Source organism: Erpetoichthys calabaricus, chromosome 13 (assembly GCF_900747795.2).
Source record: "Erpetoichthys calabaricus chromosome 13, fErpCal1.3, whole genome shotgun sequence".
Classification (NCBI taxonomy): Eukaryota; Metazoa; Chordata; class Cladistia; order Polypteriformes; family Polypteridae; genus Erpetoichthys; species Erpetoichthys calabaricus.
The window spans coordinates 110,240,157-110,266,177 of record NC_041406.2 but is presented as its reverse complement, the minus strand read 5'-3'; the positions used below and the strand labels follow the sequence as shown (position 1 = coordinate 110,266,177).

Here is a 26,021-nt window from a genome sequence, read left to right as displayed (position 1 = left end):
GGTCTTGGAGGTGTAGCTGCCGGCTGAGTAAGGGGTCGGCCGTTACAATATATTCAAATTGTCATTCCGAGGCAATACTGTTTGCAGTAGTTGAAACTTTTCAAAAGTTATAAGCCACAAAACAAAATTCAGAATTAAAAGTTAAAAAAACTGCAAACCTACATTATCAGATGCAACACTGGAAACACTGAAATTCTAATTAGAATCTCAGACAATGAATGGAACTTCACAATTGACTAGATGCACTGTATCAGTTCAACACTATTCATTAAGTTGAGCAAAGCATTGGATAGTAATTTAAATTAGAATTTCTACATTGCACTTACCTGTCTTGACTAAGATTTTCCAAATACATCTTAGACAAGACTCAAATTGTAAACAAAGTCATCAAGTACCTGCCTCACTAGGTCATATGTTTTAGGAATGGCCTAAACTAATATTAAATTGAGAAAAAATATTTTCTTGTTTGCCTTCTAATAATAAGTGCTATAATAACATGTTTCAGAATATCACCAGGTGGGAAAATATTCTATCACAAACTGTTCTGCATTGCTAATTTATTGTCTTATCTTACTCATTATAATGCAGTTATTTTACTTAAAATGTGAAAGTAATTTCTCCATGGTCCACAGTCTTTTTAGAATTTGGGAAGTATGTATAATTGCTGTTCTAAACTAAGTACTCTGGACAAAGAGTCTTTGTTAACTTTTTTGATATTTCAATATTTGTGTGGGACTCCTTTTTGGAATTTCAGGTCACAGAGCTCTCCAAATTCGTTAGGGGATGAGTGTTATGTGGGCATAAATGTATGGGAGGTAGTACTGATTGCATTCTTGAATGATCTGTGTCTCATTCATTGTAATGGGATTTATACAATCAAATAATAATAAAAACTAATTTTTACGTTCCAGAATGCACATGGCATTGTACTCTACATTTTCATCACAAAATGACCAAAATATGTGACTTCACTTAATTTTAAAAAGTCTGATTATTGAAGAACATGTTTGGAAGCTTAATGATGGTAACGGCAATGACAACTCAACCTGCTTATGTTTTATGATGACCAGAGTACAAATGAGGCCAGTATAGGACTTAGAATGAAGGACATATTCAAAGAGCAACAGATTGTGAGTCAATGTTAACAGTGACTGGAAGTGCACAGGGTGTTGGAATGATTACCATCTATTGCTTGACAAACCAGCTACTGAGTGTAAAATTCAGTTTTCCATTAGAAGTTAATGGCATCAAAAGTGGTCCGTGCACAATGCTACATATTTAGGTACCAGTAATTAGAAAGGAGTGCACAGAACCATTCCATGTACCTGACACTAGAGTAGTACAAAGAGCACAGGACAAGGGCTAGTGGGCAGCGGAGGCATGCTGTGTGTGGTAAGTTGTTCTCCATTTCTGCAATTCACACTAACTGAAGCTTATAGGCCTGAATGCTGTTGCCTAGGGTGAACAGTGAAGGCTGTGGGTTAATGGAGGTGTGTGCTGAGGTTTTCTGTCATGGTTCCATTAGAAGGCAAGGTGAACACTAATCACTGTTTTATTCTATGTTGCAGTATTTCATTGTTTCTCCAAGGCTTGACATAGCACTTTGCTTTTGTGAGAGATCATGACTAAAATGTGTACATATGCCAGAACCTGTTCAGTTGTCAGAAATGCTTTCCATAGTAATGCATTTTTTTCTGGTAAATTTATCTGGTTCTCTACAATATATAGCAATCTAAATTTGGCAATATTGCATACTGTAAATGGAGAAATTTGTCATTTCTTAGAAGAAAGTTATTGCATTCTAAATATAACCTATTTTGAACCAAAAATTCCTACAATTTAAAAAAGACAGAAAAGATGAAGCAACATTGTTTACGTATTGGCTCTCATTCTTGACCACTGACTTCCCTGTCTTATAGTTCTATTCCACTTCCTTTCTACACCACAATGTCATACTCAACACTATTAAATCGCATCACTCCTCCTCTTGTATTATTTTATTGACCAATGCAATTTAAAGTAAACCACACTGTCCCTCTAGTCAACTTTTTAAAGCAGCTCTATCTAAAGCGTGACATTACAGATTTTCTGTTAGTCTTCTCTGCGGATCCTCTCAAGCTGTGTCGGGTTGGATGGAGACTGTCAGCGGATAGCTCTTTTCAAGTGTTTCCAGAGATGTTTGATTGGATTTATTTCTGGGCTCTGACTGGGGACCACAAGGACATTCCCAGAGTTGCTATAACCTATGCTTGTGTTTTCTTTGCTTTGTAATGATGGTCATTGTTGTCTTCATCCCAATCTGAGGCCCTGAGCACTCTGGGCAGGTTTCCATTAGAAATATCTCTGTACTTTGCTCTGCTCAGCTTTCCCTTAACCCTGACTAGTCTCCCAGAAATTGCTTGTTAAAAATAAACCCTGCAGCATGTTGCTGCTACCACTATGCTTCACCACCATGCTTCACCATTAGAATGGGAATGCACAGGTGATGAGCACTGCCTGGTTTCCTCTAAAAATTATGCTAATATTAATTTCATCAGACCAGAAAGTCTTGCTTCTCAGTCTAAGAGTTCTGTAGGTTCTTTATTGAAAACAACATGTGGGCTTCCATGTGCCTTTTACCAAGTAAAGGGTTCTGTCACTAAGTCATAAAGCCCAGGGGCATCATGCATAACGCCATCATCACAAAATTCAAACTACAACATGGTGTATGGACAAAAGAGGAAATGTTAGTATGCACAAAAAAATCCAGATGCATAAATCTGTGTGTTTGCCAACTTCCACGTTCTTCCGCTACATAAATCCCGGTCAGCGTGAAAAGTAACGCATATGCACGCACCTACTGCCACTCCCCAACTCCTCCCAGACTTAGGAGAAACTCGAAAGCTCAAGTTCACAAAGTTGCACAGTGCCCGAAATAAAAAAGAAGTTGTCAGATATCAAAGTCGCCGTGAAAAGGCGAGTCGTAGCCCACCGCCTGAGTGTCATATGAAAGCTTATTAGGGTACAGAGAAACAAAAAAAAAATGGGGACACAGTGGGGAAAAAAGCTCGACATGTCAACTTTAATGTCAACTTTAATCTCGAAATTTCCACTTTAATCACGTAGTTTATTTTGTCATTAAAGTAGAACATCATAAACTTCATCTTAAACTCGTTTGACTAATTTCTCAAATACCATTGTAGCTAAAGTAGCACATTAAATGCTTTGTTTTGTATGGGTTCTTCTATGTACTCTATTTGTGTGAATCACTATGTGCTTCTTGAACGGGCTTTCTCTTCCTCTGACAGAACAGAGAATCCATTACATTCATGATATTACAGCTCTCTGAATAATTTAAATACTGAGATGGATACTTGATATAATTTCCATGATGATAGGAATTAAAGCATGTTATTAAACATGGAAACACGGTGGCGAAGTGATAGTGACGAGCTGGCGCCTCGTCCAGAGATTATTCCTGCCTCACGCAAGATGTTGCACTGTGCACAACCTTCGATGAAATAATTTATTGCAGCAGTACTGTCTCTTTCAAACGTACTAGCCTCCTATTCCTGTCCTTCCATTTTTTTCTCCAAGTACCCAATTGCCACACAATCAGCTCTGTAATAGACATTAAGCCATCTGTAAGCTTAGAACGCCGATTCTTGAAAACTTTTAAGTAACATTGAAATATCTTCATAGTACATGTTTAATTATTCTATCCATTTATCCTTCCAGTGTCACGCCAGCACCAGCAAGAATACAGCGTGAGGTAGGAACAATCCCTGAACACTGTCCTCACATGTTTAATTATTAAAAATATAGATTATTTAAATGATGTTAACATTTTATCTGTATAATGTAATAAACATATCACACATCCTATGTGAATATGCGCTAAAGTGGCTCATGTTGTGCAATATTATAACTGTATCTCAAGTTTACAGTGAAGTAATTGTACTTATAAGTACAAACAGTTCTACAAGGAGCACTTGATGGACTGATTGAGTGCGTTTATAGTTTTTGGGATGAAACTGTTTCTGAATCGCAAAGTCAGTACAGGAAAGGTTCTGAAGCATTTGCTGTTTGAGAGCAGTTCAAATAGGCAGCATGGCTGAGGCAGCGTGTGCTTGATGCTGTATACAGATAATTCTCTTTCTTATCAGCTGCTGTAGAGCTGTGATTCCAAACTCAGATACAGTAATATAAATACTCCGAGTGGTGCAGTGAAAGTAATATGGAAAAAGATGATCCACTGTGGCAACCCCTAACGGGAGCAACTGAAAGAAGAAGAAGAAGGTGCAGTGAGAGTAACAACGCTAAAGCAGCTATGGTATTTGGAATAGTTTGGCCATTCCGTGGACCATTATATTGTTACAGGTTAATTACAATCAGATGCCTTAAACTAATAAACAATATTTCAGTGTATTTGATAAAGCCACGTCAGGGATGTGGATCTAAAAAAGAAAGGGAAACCACACTGGAACAAAAGCACTGCTTTGACGCTGGGTGCCACCAGTTTGCAAAACCAAGCGGAGAACTTACGTATGTCAGGGTTTGAGCTAGCATGAAAATGTGTGTGGCTTTATGCCAAGTTTAGGTTTCATACATCGCAATTTGAGCATGGATAAGGGGCATATGCACCATTTATACATGAGGCCCCAGGTCCGTGGAGTGTTGCAGAGATGCTTGTCCTTCTGAAAGATTCTACAAAGTTTCTCGAAGCTTAGCCAGATTGACCATCAGGTTCTTGGTCACCTCTCTTACCATGGTCCTCCTCCCACGATTGCTTAATTTGACTGGGTGGCCAGTTATAAAAAGAACTGTGGTTGTCTCAAACTTCTTTCATTTAATAATAATGAAGACAACTGTGCTCTTGGGAGTCTTCAATGCTGCAGGATTGTTTGTAGTCTTCATCTCCAGATATGTGTCTCAACACTTTCCTGCCTCTAAGCTCTGCAGGCAATTCTTTCAACCTCAAGGCTTGGTTTTTGCACTGTGGGACCTTCTATGAAGAGATGTGTGCCACTCCTAATCATATCCAATCGAATGAACTGACAACTGGTGGATTCCAAATAAGGTTTAGAAAAATCTCAACAATGATGAATAGAATAGGATGCACCTGAGCCAGACATCAAGTGTCATAGCGAAGGGTCTGAATATATTGTGTCAGAGTGATAAGTCAGTTTTTAATTTTTATTTATTTTCACAAATTTTTGAAAATCCCTTTTTTTGCTTTGCCATTGTATGGTATTGAGTACTGCTTGATGTGTGGAAAATGAATTTAAATGATTTAGCACAAGGCTCAAACATAACAGAATATAAAAAAAAAGTGAAGGGGTCTGAATACTGTACATGCTGTGCGTAATATAAATACACATTCATGTCTCAGGTTTTTGCGTTTTTGTACTCAGTCAAAAAATCCCAAGTATTTTTTTTTTGTTTATTTTGGGCTTTGTTTTTTGATTATTAAAATATTTTAGTATTAACTGCACTACCTGACTAAGACATTTTGAAATCAAAGTAATCATGTAACCTCAGTGTTTATGTTTGTAGTGCACAATGCAATACATATGCCTCTGCTATGTGCCATGTGGTATGCAATTCGTAAAAGCAGTGTTAATGTTTGTGATGCACCATCTATCGGAATGACAAATGCAATGCATTTTATTACTAAAAATGTTTGTGATCTGCCATCTTTTGGAATGACAGAGACATAGCAGCCAGAAGGACATACAGACAGACACGCAGACACTTGTCCTTTTATAAAAGTGGACTTTTATTTTGTGGTTAGAATTGTGGTCACCCGTCATTTTGTGTGTTTCTGCCATATTGTTTATGGTCACTTTACTTGTTGCTAGCCACATGACTTAGGGATCATATGTCATATCATGTCATGGCTTCTCACCTATATAAGATGGTAAAGCGCTACACTTTGCTTCCAAGTTTGTGGACTCATCCTGAAACCTTTCTTGTGTTAGTTTTGTGTTTTAATACTAATGGTTATTGGAGTTTTGACTTGGTATTTTTGATTTTAATTCTCGGTTTTACACATTGGTCAAAAATCTTTTGGTTGACTTCTTTTTTAAGATTCTGGTTTTGACCCATTTTCTGGGTAATTATTTTCTATTCATCTCCTGCTCCACCTCTTAATTTAATTTGCTATTTTACATCTTTCAGTGACAGAACATCTGTCTTGACACCGTCAAGATAGGTGAACTTTTTCAAAGACAAACTGGGAAATATGCCTAAAAACCAAAACAAAACAAATAAAAATATAAATAGTAACCAAAACCAAATGTAAAGCAAGAATCAAAGTCTAAAATTAGACAAGGAGTCAAAACCAAGAAAAACATGAGAAAGTGTAGTGATTAGAGCTTTTGTTTTTAAGGTATTATATTCACAGATTGGACACCATTTTGAGACCTGATGGTTGCTGTCTTTGCAGAGAAAGGTCAACTGGGAATGTGTGGTGTGCTACATCATCACGTCGAACGTATAAAAGTCACTGTCATGCACTGCCTGGTTGTTCAAGTTTGTGGATACAACCTTAACCCTTTGCTTGATTATCTGTTGATTTCTGGTTACAAACCTTTTCTGTATTTTGACTACATTCGTGGGTTTATGTTTTGACTCTGATCACAAAGTTCCTTACTGGTTTTTGACTCACTTGATATGCCCAGTAACTATAATTTTAGTTTCTCATTCTTAGCTTGTTTGCACAACTCTTGATCTCTAGGTTTTTACCTTGGCAAGTATATATTACTAGTTTCTGATTCCTGAATCTTTTCTCATTTAATATAATCAGTGGACCAATGGGGTCTCCTTTGACCAGGGTCTGCTCACTGACCAAATTTTCAAGCACCATGTTCAAAATAAGCAGACAGAGTAAAAAATGCATAAAAGTATGAAGACATTCAAAAGCAGCTTAACATGTATGTGGGAGTGACACAGGAAACTCAAATTTAACTTATTACCGAAAAGTTGAAAAAGCCTGAAGACAGCTGCATATCCTAAACATTGTGCAATTTTTCTATATTGTGAGTTTAATTTGATTTGAATTTAGTGTTAAATTCCCTGGACCTTTTGGCATGTACACACAGAATGCACCTTTAACAGAGAAGAATCTGTGCTAGACTTCACTATATGTAGATTACATATATATATGTATATACAGTACTGTGCAAACGTTTTAGGCAGGTGTGAAAAAATGCTGTAAACAAAGAATGCTTTAAAAAATGGAAGTGTTAATCATTTATTTTCATCAATCAACAAAATGAAGTGAATGAACAAAAGAGAAATCTAAATTAAATCAATATTTGGTGTGACCACCCTTTGCCTTCAAAACAGCATCAATTCTTCTAGGTACACTTGCACACAGTTTTTGAAGGAACTCGGCTGGTAGGTTGTTCCAAACATCTTGGAGAACTAACCACAGATCTTCTGTGGATGTAGGCTTCCTCACATCCTTCTGTCTCTTCATGTAATCCCAGACACACTCGATGATGATGAGATCAGGGCTCTGTGGGGGCCATACCATCACTTCCAGGACTTCTTGTTCTTCTTTACGCTGAAGATAGTTGTTAATGACTTTGGCTGTATGTTTGGGGTCGTTGTCCTGCTGCAGAATAAATTTGGGGCCAATCATACGCCTCCCTGATGGTATTGCATGATGGATAAGTATCTGCCTGTATTTCTCAGCATTGAGAACACCATTAATCCTGACCAAATCTCCAACTCCATTTGCAGAAATGTAGCCCCAAACGTTCAAGGAACCTCCACCATGCTTCACTGTTGCCTGCAGACACTCATTATTGTACCGCTCTCCAGCCCTTGGATGAACAAACTGCCTTCTGCTACAGACAAATACTTCAAATTTTGACTCATCAGTCCAGAGCACTTGCTGCCATTTTTCTGCACCCCAGTTCCTGTGTTTTCGTGCATACTTGAGTCGCTTGGCCTTGTTTCCACGTCGGACATATGGCTTTTTGGCTGTAACTCTTCTGTGAAGACCACTTCTGGCCAGACTTCTCCGGACAGTAGATGGGTGTACCTGGGTCCCACTGGTTTCTGCCAGTTCTGAGCTGATGGCACTGCTGGACATCTTCCGATTTCGAAGGGTAATAAGCTTGATGTGTCTTTCATCTGCTGCACTACGTTTCCTTGGCCGACCACTGCGTTGCCCGTTTCTTTGTGCTTCTTCAAAAGAGCTTGAACAGCACATCTTGAAACCCCAGTCTGCTTTGAAATCTTTGTCTGGGAGAGACCTTGCTGATGCAGTCTAACTTCTTTGTGTCTTGTTGCTGTGCTCAATCTTGCCATGGCATGAAACTGTCTTCCACAACCTCACCTTGGTAGCAGAGTTTGGCTGTTCCTCACCCAGTTTTAAGCCTCCTACACAGCAGTTTCTGTTTCAGTTAATGACTGCGTTTCAACCTACATGTGACATTGATGATCATTAGCACCTGTTTGGTATAATTGGTTGATTAGACACTTGACTATAATCCTACAAAATCCCTGACTTTGTGTAAGTGTACCTATTAGAATTGATGCTGGTTTGAAGGCAAAAGGTAGTAACACCAAATATTGATTTGATTTAGATTTTTCTTTTGTTCGCTCTCTTTGCATTTTGTAAATTGATAACAATAAACAATCATTATTTATATTTCTGAAAGCATTCTTTGCTTACAGCATTTTTTCACACCTGCCTAAAAATTTGCACAGTACTGTATATATATATATTTTCTCATGTTTAGCTCAGGAAACTCTTCAAAGATAAGCTGATAACAGGAAGCTGTGCCTGAAGCCTACATCTTGCAGGAAAGAGGGGAGTTCCAAAAGTCATGTGATTCCTATAATAAGAAGCATCTAACTGAAGCCAATGCACACCTGCACAAATTCCAATCCCCACCTCAGCTTCTGTTCCCAAGAAAATGTCACGTATTTCACAGGAAGAATGTATGTTCAGAATATGACATATTATTGTATCCTAAACTCATTTCTGCTGTTTTAGCCTTAGGGGTGGATATATGGATAATACAAAACACCTTGTTCTTGAGTCTTTCATTGTTGCGTAAAATGCTCTATAAAGCCCTTTTGACAACACTGACAAAGGAAGACTCCATGCAATACTAAAATGGAAAACTATCCATGAGGAAAGTGTGACCTGCTTACTGTAGGAAACTGTCCTCAGACATGTTACAGTGCTTAGATTTGTAAATTTCAGTAAAACAATTACTTACTAATATTCTTTTTTTGTATATTTTATAAAAACACATCCTACTTCTGTATTTCTGTTTCTCCTTTATACTATTTTAAGCCATGTTCCTGAGTTCCTGCTCCAGACCTTCTGTCACTGGTGCAGTTATCCTCTCAAGTTTAGACACATCCACCCATACGCCTGTCTTCTCTAAATACTTTTTTCCAGTCAGGGGATTCTGTGCATGCACCTACTTTCATCTGAACAAAATTTTAATGTTGAATGGCATTTAAACAAAATATTTTAAATGATGGCACTGCTACTTGTTAAAGGATAGGAATAGACATTTGAGGTTATCAGTATCTGAATACAAAAAAAGCAGAAGTGACTGTTCCGTTTAAACTTCATTTTATTATTCAGCCAAAGACTAGTATGGAGAAATATCCAGAAAACTGAAGCAGAAAGCATGTAGGAACAATACACTAACATTTGTTTTTTCCATGATTGTAAAGAAACGTTTCTCCACAATGGCCAGCAATAGCCTCTTTTAAATGCTCTTGCTTTGTAGCCAAGCCTTAACAAATGATAACACTAGCCGAGCTGACAACATCTTTCCAGTCATTTACTAGCTAAACTAGTATTGATCCAAAAAAAAAATAAAAAGAATTCTCAACTGAAAAATTATTAAAATTAAATACAGGTATTGCTGCATTTTCATTGTGGGTGTTTTCAGTGTGAAAAACAGCTTGTGATAATCAGATGATCCCATTAGTATTGGTGGAACACTGAAATTTTACTCCGGTCCTTTGGAATATGCAATAAGTATTTTGAGGAGAATACTACCTGTTAGGATATGGATATCTGATGGAGACAAATTACATTACAGATGAATAATATGTAAGCTGCAAACAAAGCCACGCTACCTTGCACTTCTGACATGCATCACGCAGAACAGACACTTTTCATGGTACATAGACATTTAAACACTATGTGTACAGCATTAAAATGGCTATTTCATCATGAGGATTAAGGTAATTGTGTGTAATAAATCAACCTGCCTCTCTGCCAAAGTTGCACATCTAGTTAGCTAAGGGCACAGAAGGCAGAAGCATGTCATTCTGAGGGTAAAGTAACTTGAACATTGTGGGTATCATAGAAGGAGCAATCTTCTTCACTTTCTCCTATTCGGCATCACATTCTTCCACAACACTGAGACCAAGCCAAGTACAGATGGCGGCATGAGACTCCTATTTATACTTTTTCTCTCAAAGTCTTTGCCCTTTTTATCAAATCCCCCCAAAAGTCTCTTAATGGATTTACTTCCCTTTCTTGCCAGGTACGTTGCTGCCACTCAAATAGCTAGCTCTGCCCAGAGGTAGCTGTCAGCCTCCCCAAAACGTTCTTGCAAACTCAGCAATGGGCACCGAGTGATTCATAACTCCTAACAGATTTTTAAAATTTATATTCATAGAACCCCTGCCATTTTGATTTTGTGGCTTTTAAAGGTTTCCAAGAGTTTATTCAAGGGGTGCCAGACCCTAAATATTTCACACCTTGAGTGTTTTCTTGGCCAGTAGTTTTATGTCGCCCAATATTTGTATGTCAGAATTCACCAATGCACTCTCTAAAACAGACAATATATTTGAAAACATGTTTGCCATTTTTACAAATTCATACTATCTTAATATCGGAGAGCTTGTTTGGCAGTTACCCAAGTTTATCTCCAGCACATCATCACAACATTTTATGCTAAATGATAACTGAGGCATTCCAGGTTGAGAAGCATTTAGGATGTTTTTTCCTTTATCAACTCTGTAAGATAATCTAATAGAAATTTCTACATTTTTGGATACTAATATTCAGTATAGTCATATACAGTATATTGAATGATTTTTCCTTCTTAACATGGTTAAAATTAGTAAAACACTTACATATCAAACATCATATTTAAATATTAAAGTCAACACATTATTTATAATTGAGACAAAGAGTATGACCATCTGGTGGCTAAGCCACATAATCGCCAACCACACAGTGCCAAAATCTTGTGCCAGGCTGCATCATTCACTTATGCACAGTAGAGCACAACTTGAAATGGGACATGGCGTTCATTTAGGGGCAGCTTGTAGTGCTTTCGTAATTTTAGTTTTAGGTGCATTTATGGCATCAATAAAGGAGAATTGATGAATGGATGCCAGGGGTCACAAGATTGGATTGTCTAATATCAATCATGTTATTATAACACAGTTATAAAATAACATAATGTGATAAAATGCAAGTTAATTGGAGGTTATAAAATGGTCCTGGGGTCGCATGCATCAGTGTGCCCTGTGAGTGTAGGTGTCATTCGCCCGAAATCTGTGTTGGGCTGTCAACCTTTTCAGGGTTGGTCTCTCCACCTTGTGCACAGTGTTGCTGATCTTCTCACTACTTTCAGTTGGTCAGCTGCTGGAGCCAATCCCAGCCAGCACAGGGCGCAAAGCTGGAAACAAATCCTGGGCAGGGCGCCAGCTCACCGCAGGACACACACACACACACACCTACACACCAAGCACACACTAGGGACAATTAAGGATCGCCACTGCACCTAAACTGCATGTCTTTGGACTTTGGGAGGAATCCCAGAGCACCCGGAGGAAACCCACGAGAGCATGGGAGAACATGCAAACTGCACGCAGGGAGGACCTGGGAAACGAACCCAGGTCTCCTTACTGCAAGGCAGCAGTGCTACCACTGCACCACCGTGCCATTCTCACTATTTTCAACTGGAGAATTTATGTTATATTATTGTTAATATTATTATTAGAGCTTAGAGCAGCCTATTCAGTTAGAATATAAAAATATAACAGAGGGAACCACAGGGTTAAGGAGTATATTAGGTAAGCTTATTTGTGTTCTCTATTAAATATACTGAAGTTATACATTTAAATACATTTTTATTTACCATTGTGTCAAAGAGTAACAACTTGTTAAACACTTGCTGGACATGCAAGTAAGAGTTTTGCTGTACTCTGCACATGTGTCAATACTAAAACTACTTCTAGTACTCTGAGGGTATGATTTTATGCAGTCATAGACCTGCAGCAAAGACTTGTGGATAATTTGCTTCTTCTTGAAGCCAAAAGAAAACTGAAACAGCTGTCTAAGACACAGCAAAATGTGCATCAGTCATAAATCACTTCTGGATCTTGCTTTACTGTAACATCTAAGTCAGTACTGAAGGACTGCTGGATAACTAGCGCTCACACCTTTATTAGTTACTGTTCTGAGTCTTTAATGCATTTTATGTTATCTAATTTATGTGGCAGAAGCTACTACATGTGTAACATGTAGCTTACTTTCTTTACATCGTGGCGAGTACAAAAAAAAAAGAATTCTGTTGTCTTTGTGAGACATGTCAGTAAAGTAAAAAAAAAAAATCAACTAAATAAACCAAAAGGCAAACAAAATTAAGACAATAAGGAAAAGCATTACACAAGGGCCCCATCTAGTGGCCAGTACTTGCACTTTACTTTATCAGTAGCCACTGATTTCATGTTCATAGAAAATTTTAGAGCTTGAACATCAACGGATAATTGCACGCGATTATAATTAATGACTTTTTCAAAAAAACAATACTTCCCATATACTTTAGTATATGCAAATGAAAGTGAGTTTACTGATCAAAGAAATGGCTGAATAAGAAGATAAGAAAAGAATTTTGAAGAAAAAGAGGCTATATAAATCTGCAGCAGTAGCCATAATGCTTATAACAACAGGAAATTAACAGCTAAAAATATTTAAGGAGAACTATAATGTGGCAGAAAAAAATTATGCTATACAAAAAATAAACCCTGGGCTGTTAGGCTCATAGGAGGCACACAAAATGCACATGCTGCTAATGCGCTATAACAGCAGGTCTGTGGCAGAAGAAACCAGAGTCTCTCAAATCAACATGAAGATAGAGACAAATCCGTCCACTAGAGTCTGAGCAAAGGAAGGTGATCAAAATGAAACTCCATTGCCTACACTTAACAATCTTCTACCAGATTCAGAATAATATATAAAAATATAGCCATCCATACATCCATTTTCTAAACCTGCTTTACTCTGAGCAGAGTTATATCAAAAAGCTGTGGGCACAATGCTGAAACAACCCCTGGGAAAAAGGTGCCAGTCCATCACAAAGTGAACATACAGAAACACACAACACATGCTCACTAGGGCCAATTTAGCATTGCCAATCCACCTAACCTGTATGTCTTTGGACTGAGGGAGGAAGCCAAAGCACCCACAAGAAATTTATGCAGTGTAGACACCACATGGGCTGGACGGGCATCCCAGCCAGAAGAGGAGATGATTCCTTACCCATATGGGAGGCTCCTATCAGGCAGATTGGCACCCTGGCTGGGGAGGAGAATGGGATCAGACCCGGAAGGAAGGACCAGAAGGGATGAATGGACAGCTGGGGTAGAGTTGGGGTGCCTTTTACTCCCCCCAGCACGCTAGATGACAGTGGCCTTGGATATTGGTGCACAGTGGGAAGCAAGCAGGGCATGCCGGGAGATGTAGTCTTGCATAGCAACCCTGCTGGGGTGACTGGGTGCTGCAAGAGGGTGCTGCAGGAAGACAAGCTCCTTGCTGTAATGGATTTTCATATGACCCGGAAGTATTTCCATCGGGCTGTGGCCCTGGTACTGGAAGTACTCCCAGGTCCTTAATAAAAGGGACCGCACTCCCTTACCCAGGCGAGCTGGGAGGAAGGAAGGCAACACTCAACTGGAGGAAGAACATGTAAACAACATGCATAGAAGACCCAGAACATGAACCATAGTCTTCTTAGTGTCATAATGCTACCATTGCACCACTGTACCATCCCCATAAAAAGGTAAATAAAAAAAAAACGAAAGGTAGGAACACAAATTTTGTACAATACGGTTCTTCTACCCCAAACCGGAAAAAAGATGTCAAATGTGCAAAATTTCAAAAGAGTAGCATTTGACTCCATGAGAAAGTAAATTATGCAGTAAGGAGACCACATCTGGAGTGCTGTGTGTTCTGATCACCACACTACACAAAAGACACAGCAACACTTGAAGAGAGCAACAGAGTGCATCCTGGGACTTAAGGACACATCGTACTCTGACACACTCATCAGAGAATTAAACCTATTTAGTCTAGAGCAGAGGAGACTGCGTGCAGCCCTAGTCCAGGTCTTCAAAGACATTGATAAAGCAGATCTGGTAGAACTCTTTCAGCTACACGGTGAATTGCATACTTGAGGACAACAGTGGAAATTAAAGGGAAGTGCATTTAGGACTGAAACCAGGATATGCAAAGAGTTGTGGGAGTCTGGAATAAACTATCAAGACATCTAGTTAAAGCAGGAACCTTGACAAGCTTTAAGAAGCGACTGGATAAGATTTTGGGACAGCTTAGCTATTAACTACACAAATGAGACTGGTGGACCGAATGGCCTCCTTTTGTTTAACAAATGTAAATCATCTTACTCAATGTTGAAAGATTTGGAAAATTCCAGTTACACTTCATGCTAGCATCTCATAAATTTAATAAATGAGAAAGCCATGAAATATGGATACCTGGCTTGTCATGTTCATCACACTATGTGGTGTTCAAGGTCATCTACGCAGGCTTATCCTGGAAGAATGGGAATCATGAAGTTTTCGTTAATATTAACCACTTAAAACTACTTAATGTTAACTTTTGGAAGCAGGCACATATGCCGGTAAGTTTCTTTAGGTGTGTGCAAAACATGATTGATCTGGACATATCAGGTGCCCTCATGGGTCATAAGTGTTTACACTATGTACTAAGTATATAATGAGTGCTTGGGGCACTGCAGCATAAAGGAAGCATTCTGCTCTGGAGAGCTCCTTAATGCCCATGCTTTAATAGAATGGTGGCAAAGTGCAAAACACAAATGAGGAATAAAAATGCAAGTTTATATCATTAAATGGTAAACAAAAAATGAATAAAACAAAAGTTAAAATGTAAATATTTTCAATAAGAGATAAGTTGAAAGTAGGAGGATCAGTAGAAAGGGAACACAAAATCCAAGGAAGGCTCAGTATTGTTAAACTGTGTGGTTTGGTCTACCTCTCAGACCCAAAACACATGTGTGTATGTGAAAGTGCCCGGCGATGGACTGACACCCTGTTCAGGCTTTGTTTCTGCCTTTGGTTGGTAATGTTGGGATAGACTTAGGTGCCTTGTCCCACTAATCTAGATTAAAGATGAATGGATTCAGCAAGATTTTAAATTGTGTGCTATTACCTGTATGCAAACAGGAACTTCTACACTAGTGTATTAATATTCTACCATATCCAGACTAAGTGCGCTCTCAGGATTATTCTCATTGCAGTGGGCCCCTCATAAGAGGCATGTAATGTTTCAAATGCCACACTTTTTTAGTATGAGCGTCCAGTCACTCAGAATTTATTTTATAAGGTGCCTTTCATAAAGCACACCATATGCAAGAGGATAATCCAGTCAGTTCAAGTTGCCAGTTATCATAGTGCTCATTTCTCACTGAAAAGTTAAGCTTTTAAAAGAATAACAATAGTACATTTTATTTATATAGCGTCTTAAATAATGTTAATAAAGTAGCACTAGTATAGTATAGTATAGTATAGTTAGACATTCAACACCACAATTTGATCTGTTTTGACTACAATTCTGATACTTTGCATTTTGAAAAAATTAGCCTCCAGTAAATAAAAATGTACTAACTAGTGACCCATCAAATTTCTGAACTTTCTTTGTCCAACACAACGTTCCCTGGAAATAGCGTTGATTCACACAGTAAGGAAAATAACCAAAAGTAAATTAAATAGATTGTGGAATATATATTTTTGTAAACATTATAGTAAAAAGAAATATGTCTTAAAATATACTTCTAAAAATATATTATGATATCTTTCAATATATTTAAAATTTAAAATATGTAAATGATAGCATCAGTATGTTAAAAATAACATGCTGTAAATATATATTTTAAAATAGTGTCTCAAACTATTTTAAATATATTTTATATTTTTTATTATATATGTAATATCAACTAATATAGAGTATATACAGTGGTGCTGGAAACGTTTCTCTGTTTTTGCATAAACCTGACCTAAAACTAGATGAAGAGAACACAAACAAATGACACAAAAGTATCATACTTGTGCATTTATTTATTAAGGAAAATGAATCAATTTTACATATTTGTGTGTGAAAAAGTATGCGAACCTCCAGAATTATCAATTCATTTATAGGGAAAATTTAAGTCCGGTGTTTCAATCAGTGGGATGAGTGTGTGAGTGTGGTAGGCCCTTCCCTATTTATTAAAGAACATAAATCTGGGTGTTCACTATCAAAGACTGATCTTCACCACACCGGTTTGTGAAAGTGTGTCATGCCTTGATCAAAGGACCTCAGATAAAAAAAAATAATAATAATAAAAGCTGTTGATGTTCACCAGGCTGGAAAAAGTTACAAAACCACTTGTAAACAGTTTGGACTCCACTGTCAGGCAGATCGTGTACAATAGAGGAAATTCAACATTATTGTTACCCTCTCCAGGAGCTGTTGACCAACAAAGAGCACTCCAAGAGTAAGGTTTCCAGGAGGTCACAAATAACCCCAGGGTAATATCTAAAAATCTAGAAGCCTCTCTTACATTGGCTATTGTTCTTGAGTCCACCTTTAGCAGAACACTGAACAAGAACAGTGTGCATGATATGGTTGTAAAGATAAAGCCACTACTCTCCAAGAAGAAAATTGTTGCCCATCTAAAGTTTGCTAAAGACAACATTAATAAGCCAGAAGGCTATTTTTGATGTGAATGAGAAACATTATGTTTGGCTAAAAGCTAATATTGCATTGTAGTATAAGAACCATAGCATCTGTAAAACATGGTGGTGGCAGTATCATGGTTTGGGGTTTGGGCCTGCTTTGCTGCCTCTGGACCAGGATGGCATGTGATCATTGGTGCAACTATGAATTCTGAATTGTACCAGCAAATTCTACAGCAAAATGTCAGAGTACTGGTCTGTGAACTGAAGTTCAAAAGAAAGTGGGTAATGTAGCAAGGCAAAGACCCCAGATGGACAAGTCATTCTACCAAAGAATGGTTAATGCAGAAGTTTCATGTTTTGCAATGGCCGAGTGTAAGCCCTCACCTTTATTCTACATACAGTAGACATTGTGAAAGGACCTGAAACAAACATTCATGCAAGGAAACCCACCAACATTCCCGAGTTGAAACAGTTCTACATTGAGATATGAGCTAGAATTCCTCCATGCTGATGTGCAGGACTGATCAATGGTTACTGGAAATGTTTAGTTGAAGTTATTGGTACAAAAAGGGGTCGCACCCGTTACTAAAAGCAAAGATTCACATACTCTACTCTGTTCACACAATGGTAACAATTGATCATTTTCCTCAATAAATAAACGAATAAGACTAATGTTTAATTGGGTTCTATTTATCTAGTTTTAGGAGTTACATAAAAATCTGATCAAATTTTAAGTCACATTCATGCAGAAATAGAGAAAAATTGAAAACATTCAAACTTTCTACAATCATGCATACAGGGTATATATAATATATATATGGTATATATATATATATATATATATATATATATATATATATATATATATATATATATATATATATATATATATATATATATATACAGTGCATCTGGAAAGTATTCACAGCGCATCACTTTTTCCACATTTTGTTATGTTACAGCCTTATTCCAAAATGGATTAAATTCATTTTTTTCCTCAGAATTCTACACACAACACCCCATAATGACAATGTGAAAAAAGTTTACTTGAGGTTTTTGCAAATTTATTAAAAATAAAAAAACTGAGAAAGCACATGTATATAAGTATTCACAGCCTTTGCTCAATACTTTGTCGATGCACCTTTGGCAGCAATTACAGCATCAAGTCTTTTTGAATATGATGCCACAAGCTTGGCACACCTATCCTTGGCCAGTTTCGCCCATTCCTCTTTGCAGCACCTCTCAAGCTCCATCAGGTTGGATGGGAAGCGTCGGTGCACAGCCATTTTAAGATCTCTCCAGAGATGTTCAATCGGATTCAAGTCTGGGCTCTGGCTGGGCCACTCAGGGACATTCACAGAGTTGTCCTGAAGCCACTCCTTTGATTTCTTGGCTGTGTGCTTAGGGTCGTTGTCCTGCTGAAAGATGAACCGTCGCCCCAGTCTGAGGTCAAGAGCGCTCTGGAGCAGGTTTTCATCCAGGATGTCTGTGTACATTGCTACAGTCATCTTTCCCTTTATCCTGACTAGTCTCCCAGTTCCTGCCACTGAAAAACATCCCCACAGCATGTTGCTGCCACCACCATGCTTCACTGTAGGGATGGTATTGGCCTGGTGATGAGCGGTGCCTGGTTTCCTCCAAACGTGAAGCCTGGCATTCACACCAAAGAGTTCAATCTTTGTCTCATCAGACCAGTGAATTTTCTTTCTCATGGTCTGAGAGTCCTTCAGGTGCCTTTTGGCAAACTCCAGGCGGGCTGCCATGTGCCTTTTACTAAGGAGTGGTTTCCGTCTGGCCACTCTACCATACAGGCCTGATTGGTGGATTGCTGCAGAGATGGTTGTCCTTCTGGAAGGTTCTCTTCTCTCCACAGAGGACCTCTGGAGCTCTGACAGAGTGACCATCGGGTTCTTGGTCACCTCCCTGACTAAGGCCCTTCTCCCCCGATCGCTCAGTTTAGATGGCCGGCCAGCTCAAGGAAGAGTCCTGGTGGTTTCAAACTTCTTCCACTTACGAATGATGGAGGCCACTGTACTCATTGGGACCTTCAAAGCAGCAGAAATTTTTCTGTAACCTTCCCCAGATTTGTGCCTCGAGACAATCCTGTCTCGGAGGTCTACAGATAATTCCTTTGACTTCATGCTTGGTTTGTGCTCTGACATGAACTGTCAACTGTGGGACCTTATATAGACAGGTGTGTGCCTTTCCAAATCATGTCCAATCAACTGAATTTACCACAGGTGGACTCCAACTAAGCTGCAGAAACATCTCAAGGATGATCAGGGGAAACAGGATGCACCTGAGCTCAATTTTGAGCTTCATGGCAAAGGCTGTGAATACTTATGTACATGTGCTTTCTCAATTTTTTTAATTTTAATAAATTTGCAAAAACCTCAAGTAAACTTTTTTCACGTTGTCATTATGGGGTGTTGTGTGTAGAATTCTGAGGAAAAAAATGAATTTAATCCATTTTGGAATAAGGCTGTAACATAACAAAATGTGGAAAAAGTGATGTGCTGTGAATACTTTCCGGATGCACTGTATATATAGAGAGAGAGAGAGACAGAGAGAGTACTAAGGGGCTTTGACCCCTGCTCGCATCGCTTGCGAGCCCCCCCAGCCTGTGCTATGTGCCAGCCACTTCGCATATGTGGATTTCACTTTCACCAAACAACAGATCTTTTAATTCTCGCGGATAGGCCTCTTTCCCTGATGGCAACATGAATTAGACGATCTACAAGTCTCTGACTTAAAGTTCAATTCTGAACAATATATTCAATCTCTTTCGCTGTTCCGTTATTTCACCGAGTAATAATTTCCATTTGTTTGCGCTAATGCAATCTTTACTATCATTTTTTTGAGACTTTGTAGTACTTTCATTATCTCTAACCTGCTCTGCATGTGTATCGTTCTACTTTGTCATCTTTGTCTCTTTGTCTTTTATTTCTGGCCCTGGGTGTGGTTAAATCTCTTGGCACAAAGTCTCGTCTTGTGAGACTTGAAAGTATGTCTCTGAAAAGGTCACATCTCATCCCAGGCTAAAAAGTGTCATCTTGTCCCAGGATTTTTTTATTATAATATATATATATATATATATATATATATATATATATATATATATATATATATATATATTTATATATATATATATAAATTTTTTAATATATTCTTCAATATATTTCAGTGGATGTCAAAAGTCTATGCACCTTACAAATTGTACATTGTTTTGGTAATATTCAATTGTTTACAGTCTCAGAAACCCAACATAAAACATATGCCATCCACATTCTAAACAAGATACCTTTTTATCATAATAGCTAACAGTTATATTAACTGACATTTCAACATAGTTTTCAATATACTGCAAGACACTTCAGAGTATTCTTTATTTACCAACAAACACTTCTGAAAATTCAAATGGAGGATACATTTTCAGGAAATTTTGCATTTTTTCTTTTGCGTTTTATTTTTATTTTTTTATGCACCCAAAATTGAGATTTTCTGTTGTTCCTTTTGCTCATCACTTTCCAGGATTATTCACTTCAATTCATTGGCTGACTTTGCTCATGATGGCATCCATTGGCCCAGTAAACATTGATCAAGCATAAGGAAGCTAACCAATCTTCACTTGTCACCAAAGTTCTTGCTAAATAACCTGTAAATATCAGGCCTGTTTCAAACAATTATAGAATTACATGTAAATGAACCAGAGTATGCTGGATTGTTTCATCCACGTTGTGTCAAATTTCTGGTCACAACCTGTATGTTAAAACTGTCACAGCACTCATATGAAGCTTGAATGTTCTTGCTGTGGTGTAAGATTTTCATGCTACCGGTCTGTATAACTGCCATGGATTGATGCCCTGTTCTGGCCTACCTCCTACTTTCCTCCAGATGTTGCTGGTATTGATTGACTCAAGCCTCCCATGACCCTATAATAAGCTTGAGCACATTTAGGCACTGGGGAGATGTACTGTATAAAGACAAGATTATAGAATGGCAAGTTAAATTGAAATCGCATAGTGTGTGGACCATGACTTGATTTTTGGGCAGTCTGCCTCCTCTCTAGAGTTTGCATGCTTTCTTTGTGTTTTAATATTATTTTTGTTTCTTGCACAGGCTATGCTTTCTTTTTAATAATGTAAAGGTATGCCTCTGTGCTGACTGGTGACTCTTTATTGAATTTATATGAGCAGCTATGTCTTGTGATGGTCTGATGTGCCATTCAGGGTTGGTTCCTGTATTGTGACCACTTCTACCAGGATGAGCAATATTCACTTCATATATTAATAGTGGAAAAGACAAACTCAGAAGATGATTGGAGTGTTAGGAAGTGTGCTGTTTCATTGGACCAAACTTGAAAATCACCCTAAACAACTATGTGGCTTCTCTTGATGCTGCTTAACCATTCAGACTAAGATCAGAAATGTGTGTGTGTGATTGGGTGTGCTTTGATGGAAAGGCTGCATGGAGCTCGTTCTTAAAATGCAAGGCATGAACAGAGGGAATGGAGGTCATTTAAATAATAAAAACCTACAGGGTGAACTTTGGAGGTTGACAAATGAATTCATCCAATAAAGTGTATACTGCACCACGATGTCCATTTACACTCCCATCTATTTCATTGTGTGGTCATTCTATTGTACTCCACATAAACTGATGCTCCTGCAGCTGCAAAGGGTGCAGTTATGCATCATCAGCTGTTCTTTATTTAGACCAATCTGTCTGTTATGCAAATGGCTCCTTGTAGCAGAGCAGGTTTGGTATTCTCCAGAGTGTTGGGTTAAACTGAAATTTGGCTGTTGCCATTAGAGGCCAGATTTATGCCCTGACACTGTATTTCATTTGAAACTCACTGAAACTGTTCTGAGTTGTTTGACAATCTATTTAGGAGTCATCTCTATGTGACTGGTGCTCATCTAGTGTACATTACGCTCATTGAGGTGCAGCAATCATTTAAACAGCCGCTTTCATTTTAACCTTCATCAAAGTGAAACTCTTACCTGTATGTGTCTGCTGTGGTCGGAGGGCTAGGGAGCTTCGAATTTGATGGAGTTGTGGCTGTAATAAGAACTCTGCCAGTGTAGCCAGGAATATTAGGGCGGCTGAAAACAAAAGAATTCTCTGTGAATTATGGGAAATTATGACATTCAGTGGCACAAAAGGCAAACCATCTGTTACCATCCACCCCATACACACAAGCAAATCAACCACAAAACGTTGACTTCAAGAGAAATTGAACTCATATTCTTGTGGAGTGTATACTGATGTGCTGTATTTTACAGGGATATTTTGCTACTTGTGTGATATAGTGGTGCAGCTATGAGCTAATATGCAATTAAAGCATTCTGATTTAATTTTTACTGAGAGGAAGAGTCAGATAGATAGATAGATAGATAGATAGATAGATAGATAGATAGATAGATAGATAGATAGATAGATAGATAGAAATTTTAAATACAGTCTTCTGTAAAGTATCCCTGTGTGACCAGCAGAAGGTGATTCAAGCAGAGTTCCAAGATGTGCCTACTGATTTGATTTGAAAGAAATACAAAAGTAGACTACTCTTTTTTCTCAACAAGTCTGAAAGTGAATGGACAAATTAGGGTAAATTTATGGGTAAATTTCGCACAAACATTAGGAGGTTTTTCTTTACACAAAGAACGATAGACACTTGGAATAAGCTACCAAGTAGTGTGGTAGACAGTAAGACTTTAGGGATTTTCAAAACTCGACTTGATGTTTTTTTGGAAGAAATAAGTGGATAGGACTGGCGAGCTTTGTTGAGCTGAATGGCCTGTTCTCGTCTAGATTGTTCTAATGTTCTAAATAACAGCAAATACTCACAAAATGACCACAGACTAAGGTTTATATATTTTGGAGAAGAAAAAGAGAAAAGCATAGAGGTGTGAACAAGAGTGCCTCTAGCAGGAGACTGTTAACCATCTCTGTTGTTCATCAATGTTGTAAAATAAAATCTGTAATTAGTTATGCAAAGGTTTTTCATTTCTATGATTTATTTTTTGGACTCTCTGAATGACTGGTTGAGCCGTGGTTGGGAGCAGAAATAAAAACTAGTCCCCCCAAACCTCCAAAACACAGAGAGAGAGAGATGGCATTAATATTTGAGGCAGCACAGGGGTTTACTAAGAGGGTGGAACGTTTTTTTCTCAGTCTCCGTTTCCCTTTCTATAATTCAGGAACTCCAACCGGAAAAGGATTATCAGCACTTCCGCCCACTTCCAGCTCCAATTTCTTCCACCCAACCATAATAAAGAACACATCAGATATGAACTCAATTGACCAGAACATCCCCCCAAACCCCCCCCCCCTAAGCCTCCCCCACCGAGTGCGTTTCAATACAATAAATGTTGATCTCCTGGCTGAAGTCCCAAATCTTTCTGTGCCTATCATTTCTTATATTTTACAATATGTGATTTTATTAAATTGAAAAGAATTAAATGGGATCATCTGGTACCAGTGTTCCTTCTTCTCTAAAGCCATTCTCCATGCTTTGATGAACTTTGTAGCTGTCATCTGTCTGGAGCTCTCTCTATTCAGGTTTTCTTGCAAGTCTACAATTCATTTCCTTCATTTCAGAACAGTTCCTCTGGAATTAACCATCTAAAATGGATCTTGCCGTGCTTTACAGCAGTTCCTTTGACTTTGCTGCCTTATATCAACTTAGGTTTCAGTTGATTATTTTGTTATAAGTTAATCAGTCTTTATTTTCTCTAGTGCCATATTAGTTCACACCATGAAAAGATGTTCTAAAGAACAGGGAAGACTACAGAATGCTAAAATTTACTGTACTGTTTTCTATTCTCCTTTTAGTCCTTGTCAATATTTTACTTTTTATGTTATCTAAATACCCTACACACCCATTTTCTCATCTGCTTATTCAATACACAGTTGTGTACCTAAAAAATGAGAGATTCAGACAGTTAAAAGGTACAAAATTCATAAAAACCTATGTAGAGTGGCTTTGGAGAAGAAGGAACATTAGAACTAGGTGATTTTCTAATCTGCTTATTCAGTACACAGTTGTGAAGAACTGGACCCCTTCCTGGCAGCACTGGGGCATAAGGCCAGAACCAAATCTTGTCAATTGAGTGTCGCACTCACACACACTCACTCGCTTGAACCATAAATGTAACAAACACACTGACATCTTTGGGATACAGGATAAAACCCAGAGAGCCACCTGAAAGATGTGTAAACTCCACATGGACAACCATCAGACCTGTGCTGAGGACTCTGTAATTGTGAGGAAACATCATTAACCACTGCACCACCATAATGTTTTTGTCAAATTTGATTCTCCTACAATGATTCAGTCTGTTATTATATTATAATGTTATTTACTTGGTGATCAAAACAGCACTATACATAAAATATAAAAACTGATTAGTTCTGTTTTGAGCCATACCATTACATAGTGCTCAGTGCTGCTGCCTCACAGGTTCTGGAGTAGAAGTTCAAATTCTTGTCCTGTCATTGTCTGTGTGGAGTCTACACGTTCTCCTTCTGCTTGTGGACTTTTATCTGGGTACTCTAGTTTTCCTCCAATATCCAAAATACATGTTAATGGACTCTGACTTGGCTTGCATGAGTGACTGTGGGTGAGCCTGCTGCTAGAGCCTCTGACTTTTCCCACCACCAAGAATTGAATTAAATAGGTATAAAAATGGATGGATGACTGTGTTCCTGAAGTAAAACACATATACATAACTACATACATCCATTAAGCATTGCCCACACCAATGCTTCTCAAACTGTGGTTGCTGCAGGACTCCACCAGATGAGCCACATTGTTTGATTTGAAAATTCTAAGAGATGAAAGTGATAGGCTTGATATGAGGACATCGAGTTCCTAGAAGGTACCCTTTAATCTCCTTTCCTAGCAGTGTCCCCTCTTTTCCTCTCTGTGGTTCCATTACTTTTTCACAGAGAAAAGTGCCCTTTAGTTTTTAAGTTTGCTAAAAGTAGAGTTTCGTTTAAGTACAAAAGTGAATCAATATGCTTAACACTCTAATCAGATTGAATTAGTTTTAAGTCCTAAGGCTGTCCTAAGTCCTAAGGCTGATTACTACTCCCAAAAAACTTTTTACTATAATTTTGTTTTACTTTATGTTTAATTTATTGGAAGTGACAGGAACTCTGCTTCGACTTAGGGGGCCTTAGAAGAAAATAGTTTGAGAAGCACTGACGTCAGGATGGTGTTCACTCAGAATATTTGGATATAGTCAAAAAGAGCATGCCATTTGAATATGACTGCTGGAAAAGCAACTTCCTTAAAAAGGAAGGAAGTCTTAATTCTTGCAAGCAACACGTTGCAAGCTGCAAAGGATACCTACTGTGCTGTATCTGTGTATCTGGGCTTTGTGGTGCGAAGCACAGTGAATGGGCTGAATTCCTTTTCTGGGTTGTCTATATCATCCAGGTTCTCACCACCCACAGAGCCACTAACCAAAAAAAGAAAAAGAAAACAAAACACAGTAAGACAGATGAACCATAGATAGCGAGCCAAAACAGGAAATGGAATTGACTTAAAAAGCTTGAAAAAAGAGCTTGACTCACCTATACAGAGGGATCTGAAGACTTTTCACAGAAGGAGAGATGCTGCAAAAAACAAAACACTGATACTGTATTTATAGAGTCTTGTCACAAGATCATATTTCACTCCTGTGGAAATAATTTTAAAAATATGGCAATTCAGAAGGCTAAACCTTATGATGGAATCACATTTCAAGAAAATAAATTCCAGTATTTCTTCAGTTTATTTTGGTGATTTATAAAATGGTAAAAGATGCATTTTTGGAGTGTATTTATAAAACATTAAAGGGTCCAAAAGCCACCAAGTCGGTTTATTGAGTCAGCATTTATTTATGAAGCCATAGGTCATAGTGCTAATGTTGTATGTAGAGTATGATCCAACTCTGAGAATGGAAACAAGTCCACTTCATAGGGCACTGAAGCACACGTCAGCACCGGAGGATTAACCTGCACAAGTGGGAGGAAACTGGACAGCTCAGAGAAATGGCAAGTGGACACAGTAAGAG

At 38.1% G+C, this 26,021-nt stretch overlaps 1 protein-coding gene across 2 annotated transcripts in view; it reads right to left on the bottom strand.

The window, feature by feature from the left end:
• LOC114663601 (spermatogenesis-associated protein 48) overlaps positions 1-26,021 on the bottom strand; it is a 69,756-nt gene that overhangs the window by 21,919 nt on the left and 21,816 nt on the right. For both annotated transcript variants that reach the window (XM_028817432.2, XM_051935812.1), the window contains exons 6-8: positions 25,540-25,581; positions 25,317-25,424; positions 21,963-22,064 (exon numbers count right to left, since the gene is read on the bottom strand). In XM_028817432.2, the coding sequence (XP_028673265.1) occupies positions 21,963-22,064; positions 25,317-25,424; positions 25,540-25,581 (252 nt within the window). The remainder of the gene's footprint in view (positions 1-21,962; positions 22,065-25,316; positions 25,425-25,539; positions 25,582-26,021) is intronic.